This window comes from Equus quagga, chromosome 14 (assembly GCF_021613505.1).
Source record: "Equus quagga isolate Etosha38 chromosome 14, UCLA_HA_Equagga_1.0, whole genome shotgun sequence".
Classification (NCBI taxonomy): domain Eukaryota; kingdom Metazoa; phylum Chordata; class Mammalia; order Perissodactyla; family Equidae; genus Equus; species Equus quagga.
In genome coordinates this window covers 94,252,343-94,261,326 of record NC_060280.1, presented here as the reverse complement: position 1 = coordinate 94,261,326, position 8,984 = coordinate 94,252,343, and the positions used below count along the sequence as shown (strand labels likewise).

At 63.1% G+C, this 8,984-nt stretch overlaps 1 protein-coding gene across 1 annotated transcript in view; it reads right to left on the bottom strand.

Annotated features, from left to right (window-relative positions):
* Positions 1 to 78: 78 nt before the first annotated feature.
* Positions 79 to 8,984, bottom strand: part of UBXN6 (UBX domain protein 6) — a 14,151-nt gene continuing 5,245 nt past the window's right edge. The window contains exons 2-10 of the mRNA XM_046686178.1: positions 6,691 to 6,854; positions 6,222 to 6,286; positions 5,155 to 5,283; positions 3,255 to 3,352; positions 2,518 to 2,593; positions 1,590 to 1,674; positions 1,162 to 1,512; positions 717 to 865; positions 79 to 229 (exon numbers count right to left, since the gene is read on the bottom strand). Coding sequence (XP_046542134.1) covers positions 101 to 229; positions 717 to 865; positions 1,162 to 1,512; positions 1,590 to 1,674; positions 2,518 to 2,593; positions 3,255 to 3,352; positions 5,155 to 5,283; positions 6,222 to 6,286; positions 6,691 to 6,854 — 1,246 coding nt within the window. The 3' untranslated portion in view covers positions 79 to 100. The remainder of the gene's footprint in view (positions 230 to 716; positions 866 to 1,161; positions 1,513 to 1,589; positions 1,675 to 2,517; positions 2,594 to 3,254; positions 3,353 to 5,154; positions 5,284 to 6,221; positions 6,287 to 6,690; positions 6,855 to 8,984) is intronic.

Sequence of the window (8,984 nt, the reverse complement as noted above, 5' to 3'; positions counted from 1 at the left end):
ACCCTCCGTGTGCCTGCGGGCTCTGCGGGCCCGGCCTCCGGAGCGGGGGACACAGGGGAGCATGAGACAGAGCCCGGCTGGAGCCAACCCTGCTTTTATTTCAAGAGAGCTTCTCGATGGCCGCCAGGAGCTCGGGCTTCAGGATGGATGAGTCCAGCTCGGCGCCCGCGGCCCGGATGTCCTCCAGCACAGCCGCGTCCCACGAGAAGGTCAGGAGGGCTGAGGGCACCTGCGGCGGGGCGAGAAGCTGCAGCCTGGCCCTGGCCTTCCCGCGACAGCTCACATCTCCACGGGCGGTGCCCCCTGTCCCGGCCAGGCTGCGCCCCGCCCGGCCGGCACAGTGGCACAGTGAGCCCATTGTCGCAGGGGGCCCCTCTGACGACGACCGGGGCTTGGGGACACCCCCCGGCCCGGCTGCAGCCATGCCAGCGTCCAGACCTCCTTCCTGCCCAGTCTCCCGGTGTCAGGGTCTGCCCGCCCCCCGCCCCATCTTGCTTCTGCTCCTCAAAGGACTCCAACTAACACTCGCCACGTGCCCGTTCGCCAAGTGGGAAACAGGCACAGAGAAGTTACTCACTGGCTCAAGGTCACCCCGTGAGCAAGTGGAAGGGCAGGACTTCAACCCAGGGGGGCCTGGCCGCAGGCACCCGCTCCTAGGACGCCGGCACCAGAGAGCGCCGCCCTGGTGGGGAGCTTGTGCCCCGTCACCCACTCACCAGCCCGCACTCGTTGAAGGCCAGGTTCTCGTCCTCCGACAGCTTCTGCCCGCCTGAGGCCAGCAGCTCGAACGGCAGCCAGTCGCTCTGCAAGGCCTCCCGGACGAACCCGTACAGCGCCGCCACCCGCTCACGGGCGTAGAAGGTCCCTGCGGGCCGGACAGGCAGAGCGGGCTGGAGCTCGTGGCGGCCCCGGGCCTGCCAGCGCCGAGCCATCAGCGTCTAAACATGGAGCTGAGGGCTTCCTCCTAGGACGAGCTCAGAACAGAGAGGCCTCGGGCCCCTGCCAGGGGGCACAGCAACAGGCAGCAGGAGCTAGCACCCCGCCCAGCGCAGCTCCGTCAGCACAGATGTGGCTCCTGGGCCTCAGCTCGCACCCTTCCACACAGCCCTGCCCTGCCGGCGCCCGCCCTGGAGGGGACACCGCCCTGGAGGGGACACCCACCCTGGAGGAGGCAGCCGTCGGGGAAGCGCACGCGCAGCAGCGTGTAGGTGTATCTGCGCATCTCCCTCTGCTCCTCCTTCTCCCGCATGGCCTTGGTCCGCAGCACGCTCAGCCGCTCCACGGCCTCGGCCCGCAGCCTCTGCTCCCGCCGCAGCTCGTCGGCCGTGAGGTTGAAGAAGTCCCCGGGCAGGTCGAACTGCGAGGCCATGGGCGAGGGCCGGAAGACCCGGCGCTGGCGGGCCAGCGTGGCGCGCACCGGCTCGGCGCGCAGCAGCTGCTCCTTGTGGCGCTCCAGGCTCTGCGGCTGGGCCAGGGCGGCCACGCTCAGCACGTAGAACTCTTCCGGGCCCTCTGGGGCGGCAGGACGTCACTGCGGCACGGGCAGACCCTGGAGCCGGCCCTCCCACCCCACTCTCCACTCCGCTTACCCTGATCAGGAACCGGGAGCAGCGCCTTCTGGAAGCCGATGGCCTCGAAAAACTCGTGGGTCCCTTCCAGGCAGTTAATGCGCTCCTGGGAGTGGAGCCAGGGGTCAGGGGGGCCCTGGGGCCCCCTCAAGCCCCACCCATCTGGTCCAGTCCCCGCTCTCGGAGCGCCCGCTGACCCCTGCATGGACTGGACCCCAGGAGCGGGCCACAGAGCTGAGCAGTAACACACCTGTCTAAGCAGAGGCTGCAGGGTCCCAAAGGCGGGGGGCTGTGTGTGATGGCGGGCACGGGGGCACCCGCAGGCGCCCTGCCGGCTGCACGGGTAACATGGGCCATGATGGCAGGACCCTGTGATTTCTCCACAGAAACCAGAAATCTGGGTTTGTGTGAAAAATTTCCCCAATGCTGATACGTTCCCAACTAATTCAAATTAAAGTCAAAACACGCCAGAGGAGGCAGCCCTGATGGCCTAGTGGTTAAAGTCGGGCGCACTCCGCTTCAGCCGCCTGGGTCTGGTTCCCGGGTGGGGAACCACACCACCTGTCCGTCCACAGCCATGCTGTGACAGGGGCTCACAGACAAGAACCAGAAGAACCTACAACCACACACGACTCTGGACTGGGGCTTTGAGGGGAGGAAAAAAGAGGGAGGAAGATTGGCAGCAAATGTTAACTTAGGGCGAATCTTCCCCTGCAAAAAGGAAAAGGCACCAGGGGCGGGCGAGCAGACAACACGCACATGTTGTGCACGACCTGTGTTCACAAAGCCGCCCCTCACCACCTGCCAGCACTCTCTGCTGCCTCAGGCCACACCCGTGCAGGAGGCCTCCTGCTGCCTGCAGCCCAGCTACCCCACCGCCCTCGGGTCCCGTGTGACTGCGCAGCTGCGGCGGCCGTGCCAGGCAGAGGTCCCGCGGCCGCAGCCTCACCTGGAACACCTTGTTCTGCAGCTTGATCTTCCGGTACTTCTCCTCCTCGGGGTGCAGGTGGATGTTGTCCAGGTACCTGGGGCAGAGTCGGGGGCAGAGGACAGGCCCGGGTTGGCTGCCTGACTCCTCTGTACCTCCCGCCCCCGGGGAACAGCGGCTCAGAGCCACACCCGGCCCTGGGGTAGAGGGGAGAAGAGGCGTGGTGATGACAGGGGGCTGCCACCACACCCCCGATGCCCCACAGAGCCCGAGCCCTGGTGACAACAGCCTGGGCCAGCGCAGGGCGCCACTGCCCACCAGGGGCCCGTCACGGTGCCGCCTCCTTGGTCCTGCCTCCCTTTGAAGCACCAACGAACCACAGAGGGGGTGGAATGGACGGAGCCAGAACAACGGGCCGCCAGAGCCAATGCTGGCTCGGGCTCACGAGCAACACGGATTTCTGGGGCCTCCTGGACCTGCCGGACCAGGAGCGTGATCCCAGGGACCCTGCCTCCTTCACGTGTCCCTGATCGTCCCCAACGGAAGCCAGGGTGGGGAACCCCTGATCCAGGAAACCCCTTCATTTTACAGACAGGTAAACTGAGGCACAGGGAGGCCAAGCCCCTTCCCCGCAGGCTCGGGGGGAGTGAAGGTGGGGCCCGGCCTCATGCCCAGTGCCCTGCTCGTTCCGGCCCCTCAGCAGGTCCTGATGGAGGCCCTCGGGGCTGGGCCCCCATGCGAGAGGGGCGCCCACTCACTTGGCGATGGTGTCCACGCCCAGCTTCACCTTGTCTCGGTCCTTGTTGAACGTGTGGATCTTCATGATGGAGGCAGCCACGGGGTCGGTGGAGAAGTGCTGGGAGGAGGGAGGAAAGCAGGTCGAACAGGCGCCACTGGGGCCTGGGGGCCACACCAGCGCGGACGGCCTGGCCCAGCTCCCAGGCGGCAGCAGTGGGAACAGGGGCGACCGTCCAGGGCAGGCCGGCAGCGTTTGGCCGGAGCAAACGCGACTGTGTGCCCGTCAGCCGACAGGCCTCTGCCGCCCAGGTGCAGGTGGGTGCTGCGCTGGCCCGGGAAGGGCATGGACACGGAAGGGCAGGGTGCACAGGTCTGCAGAGGAGCAGCAGCGGGATGGGCCATCCTCAGGACACGGCCGAGCCACGCTGGCCTGGACCACGCCAGGCTCCTCGGGACCGCAACCACCCCCGGGAAGAGCGGCTGCTCACAGATGCTCCCAGGCGACCCACGGCCACGTTCACATCAGGCCCAGGGCGCAGGAGCAGACGAGGGACCAGGGGACAGAATGTCCGGAAAGGAGCCAAGTCCCCACAGGGATTTACTCTCTCCGACAGGGAGATGCCACAGCTGGGGCCAAGTCAGGTGTTCTCAATAAAAGGCAATAAAAGGGAAAAAGTGAGTAACGATCTTGAAACAAAAAAATACCAATCCATGTCTCATACTCTAGACAGCAATAATTTCTATTTGGATCAAAGCTTTTCACGTTAAAACAAACGACAAAGGACAAAAAAGAAAAGCGCTGGAAAAACTGTGGCAGGATCTTTTTTTTTTTTACTTGAGAAAGATTAGTCCTGAGCTAACTGCCACCAATCCTTCTCTTTTTGCTGAGGAAGCCTGGCCCTGAGCTGGAAAAATCATTTTAAGACCAACATGGGGAAGGCCTTTCTAAGTATGACACAAAACCCACAAGCCAGAAAACAAGATCAACACATTTAATTATACAGAGATGAGAAATTTCTACATGGCACAGTACCCACGAGCAGAGTCAAAAAACAAACAACTACGGGAGAAATATTTGCAACTCTTATCATTGGCAAAGACTAATTTCCCTAATATGTAAAGAGTGCTGACAAATCAATAAGAAAAAGACCAACTGCCAGGTAGAAAAATGGAAAAAGGATGTATTCTATAAAAACATGGCCAACCTAACCCAAAATAATAAAAGTGGAAATTAAAGCTATCCTGAGATGTGATTTTCACCTTCAGTTTGGGTAAAGTTCATTAACCTGCAGCAATGGTGAAGGAACGGCAAAAGGGGGGCTGTCCCACACACAGCCAGTAGGAGTGTGACCGAGACGACCCTGTGGAGGTTCACCTGGTGACAACTATCCAAAGCCCTATGCACACGGCCTCCGTCCCACAACTCCACTTCTGGGTCCGAGCCCACAGCGTGCAGTGATGCACAGATGAGGTTCCTCATCACGAGACTATTCTCCCCAGCAGAGGACTGGAACTGCCCGCGTGCTCGTCACAAGGGGCTGGCTAAGCAGTCACGGAACAATTTATGGCGGAGCATTACGCAGTCGCCCACGAAAAAGCAGAACTTTCAAATGGTTCAGAAGAAAACGGGTGACAGAGCAAATGGGGCAAAAGCGTTAACAGCCGACAAACTTTGGGTCAGGTGTTAGAGTAACAAAGACACCTGCGTCCCAACCCCGGAGGCTGCGCAGGCGCTGAGAGGGAGGAAGTGGCACCGGGCAGGCAGGCTGCGCGCCAGCAGCCATAACACGGGAGGGGGCCCAGAGGATCCCCGAGGCCAGGGTCGCACGAGGGCCCTTACAAGGGACAGGCCCAGAGAGACTGCAGCCTGAGAACCACACAGCCGGGCCGTGAAGGGGGAGGCAGGGGCCACGGGCTCACCGAGAGAATGGCTTCTCTGACGCGGGCGTCGCGCTGGTCCTTGCGCAGGGTGGCCCCCGTGAGCGGGCAGGTGAAGTACACCCCAGGCACCGCCAGGTGCGCCGAGCCTTCCTCTCTGGGCTCTGGCGCCTGCGGGATGGGGTGAAGGGTCTGAGCTGGGGCTGTGCACACAGGCCACCAAAGGCCACAGCCCTGAGCGCGTGGCCCTGGCAGCCCGACGTCCCCGGTCCCAGCGCTGTCCCCTCGACCTGTCTGCTTGTCCACCCAGCCCCTCGCGCCTGGTTTCCGCCCGCAGAACCACGCGGAAGTCAGTAAGGCACGGAGGGGGCGCCCAGTCAGCGGCCGGCGGGGCCGAGGAAGGACAGTCCCGGCTCCCTCGGGGCCGCAGTCCTAGGCAACGTCTAGCGTCTCGTCTGTCCAAAGACTCAGTGAGACCTAGACAATGGAGCTGCTCGGAACACCCTTTCGCCCAGCCCTCCTGTGAGGCCCGCCTCCTCCAGGAAGGCCTCCCCGATGACCTCAGTCTCCCAGGAGCCCTCCTGCGTCCCAGGAAGGCAGCAGAGGGCAGTGCTAAGGGCACGGGGTTTTGAGGTAGACAGACTGGGGATCCCGTCCTGCCCCTGCCGGATCCCAGGTGAGGGACCGAGAACAGCTGGCTTCACCTCTCTGAACCTCAGTCTCCTCTTCTGACAAGTGGGAATTATGCCGGCACCCACCCACTCGGGGTGACCGAGCAGACGGGACCCAGCCACACCCTCAGCGCCCAGGCCTGGCCTCATTAGGTGCCGAGTGTGGAGGTCCCAGTCAGCACCACACTCACCCACAACCTGCCCCCAGTCAAGGCGGGGTTCCCCAACCTGCCTGTGTGCCCCAAGGCCAGAGGGAACCTCTATCCACCCTGACGTCTCTTGTGTGTCCCCAGCGCCCCCCACACCGGGTGCTTACAGCCCAGGGCTGGCACTCAGCTGGTGATCAACACAGGGGAGAACCTGGGAGGCCGTGCGGGTTCCCAGCCCCCCACCCCAGGCTGCCCCAGGGGATCAGGGTGTCACGCAAGGATGCTTTACCACGTTGGTCCCCGGGGCCTCCGTGCTCCCGCTGACGGTGGCTTCGGCTCGAAGCTCCTTTCTCACTGGAGGGAAGGCAGGAGGGGGTCAGCGCGTGGGCCCCGCCCTGTCCCTGGGGCTGACCCCAGGGCCCCTCGTCCCCCACGCCGCCTGAGGGCGACACGCGCCGCCCCGGACCCTCGCGTGGGTCTCGTCCTGCGTCCAGCTCGGCCCCTCTGTGTGAACCACCTCTCCAAGCCCCCCGCTTCCTCCCCTGGTCCCAGCGTCCCCTTCTCTCCCTCCCTGCTCTGCCTGCATCCCCACTCTCGCCACTGAGATCCCGAAGCCGTGGGCCATCGTGATTTTCACCCCAGGCCTCGATCAGGGTCTGGGCCCGGGCACAGTGTGACCACCTCGAGGAAACAGGGCGTGAAGGCGGCGGGCAGGCGCCTCGTCCCCCTCCCCCACGGGTGGGACGGCCGCGGCTCACCCTGGTTCCGGATGGAGTCCTGCGACGTGGGGCCCCGGGCCCGGGGCTGCTTCTGCTCGAGCCGGGCCAGGGCCGCAGCGGCCGCCATCTGCGCCTCATCCGTGGGGCCCTGGCGGGGCTGCCGGAGCGCCGGCGGGTTGGGTCTTTCCTTGGGGGCCTTCTCCCTGGGGAGAGACGGAGGAAAAGGGAGGTGACGCGGGGTCAGCAAGGCGCTGCTGTCCCTCTCCCGCTCCTGGTCCCGCCCGTCAGTCAGACACGTCCCTGTCTCCAGGGGCCACCCACGGCCACCAGACGGTTCTAACAGACGGCAGAGCCCCCGGAGGCAGAGGTGGGTTCTGCTCCCAGCTCTGCTCCTCCGGGCAAGTCCTGCCCGGGCCTGCGCCTCTGGCTCGTCATCTGTTCAGTGGGGGCAACGGGGGCCGGCCCCCAAGGGGGCCAGCACAGAGGAGCAGTGTGAAGTCACCCTGCACATGTGCAGGAAGCCATGAGACTCAAAGGCGTCCCCCATCTCCTCGTGCCCTGCCCTGGAGCCTGCACCCTCGCCGTCCACACAGCCGGCCGGCGCGGCTTCCTCACTGAGCGCCTACTGTGTGCCGGCAGTGTGCCCCCTCCAAGCCCCAGAGGGGGGCAGAGGCCCAGGCAGCATGCCAGGCCACAGGCAGGCCCTGGTTACGCACGTGACCCGGATCCACTTTACTCCCACCTCCACGCGGGAAACCGGCGCCAGGATGAGCCACACAAGGGTGGATGGGCGTCTCCCCAAGCTACTCGGGCCGAACCCACCCAGCCTGGACCGTCCGTGCAGAGAAGGCCTTCCTCCCACCCCGTCCGACTCATCTGCCTCGCCCCCCTCCCTCAGGACCCTCTCCCGACCCCAGAAGTTGGAATCCTCTGTGCTTCGTCTCTAGAACCTTCTCTGGAGCCAAGGCTCCCAGTTCACAGCCCTCCTGCCGCCCGCTCTGCTCAGATACACAGGCAAATGTCTTTTCTTGTCCCAAGGCCCCGGGGCCTGCTTCCTGCTGACCCTGCCCCGCCCCCACACGCTGAGAACCTCAGGTGGAAGACAAGACGGTCTTGGAGCCCTGACCCAGATCTTCCTAAGAAAATGCCACCTATCCCCTTCCTGGCTCTGCTGGGCGCCGGAGGGATCTTCCTAAAAGCTAAGCGAGCGCCTGTCACCCCTTGGCACCACGCCCTCCCAGCGCACGCACACCAGGACCCTGGAGGCTCCCTGGAACCCTCGCACACCCGGGGCACTGGGAGCTGCTGCAGCCACGATAGAAACGGTAGGGAGAGTCCCCAGAGAATTAAGAAGAGATCTACCGTATGACCCAGCTATCCCACTGCTAGGTATTTACCCAAAGAACTTGAAATCACGAATGCAGAAAGATACACGCACCCCTGTGTTCACTGCAGCCTTATTCACAATAGCCAAGACACGGAAGCAACCCGGGTGCCCATCAAGGGACGGATGGATAAAGATGATGTGGTGTGTATACACAATGGAATACTACTCAGCCATAAAAAAGGATGACATCCTGCCATTTGTGACAACGTGGATGGACCCTGAGTGCATTACAACGAAGTAAGTCAGAGGGAGAAAATCAGATACCATATGATGTTACTCGTAAGGAGAGGATGAAAACGACAAGCAAACACACAGAGACAGAGCTTGGCTTGGTGGTCACCAGAAGGGAGGGGGGAGGACAAAAGGGGGTTTAGGCCCATGTGTGGCGATGGGTGGACAGTAATCAGTCTTTGGGTGGTGAACACAATGGAATCAGAAATCAAAATATAACGACGTACACCTGAAATTCAATTGGTAAAACCAATTTTACCACAATAAAAGGGTAAATAAATACAAAGTAGAAACAAAATTCACGCCTCCCTCGGCGGGCCCTTCACCCCCTGCCGTTTCCCACGTTCCCTCCGCTCTTCCCACGCTGGTCCCTGCTCTGCTGGCACGGGCCCCGCTGGCTCCCACCACAGGGCCCTGCACCTTCTGTGCCTTGTGCCCAGAATGTTCCGCCTGGGGGGACGAGGAAAGGAGGTCTGGGCGGGGCTGGGGCTTGTAGGCGGAAGGGGTGTGAAAGCAGTTGCTTTCCACAGAGCTGAGTCTCGCCTGTCCAGCTCTCGATCAAATGTCACCTTCTCGCAGCCCACCCAGGGTCCCACCGCCACTCGCACCCCCTGACTCTACTCATTGCCCCCGTGGCCCCGAGCCCCACTGGAGCCTTGTCGCCCATGTGCTGGTTTATCGGCCCCCCGCCCCCCACCCAGAAGGTGAGCCCTGG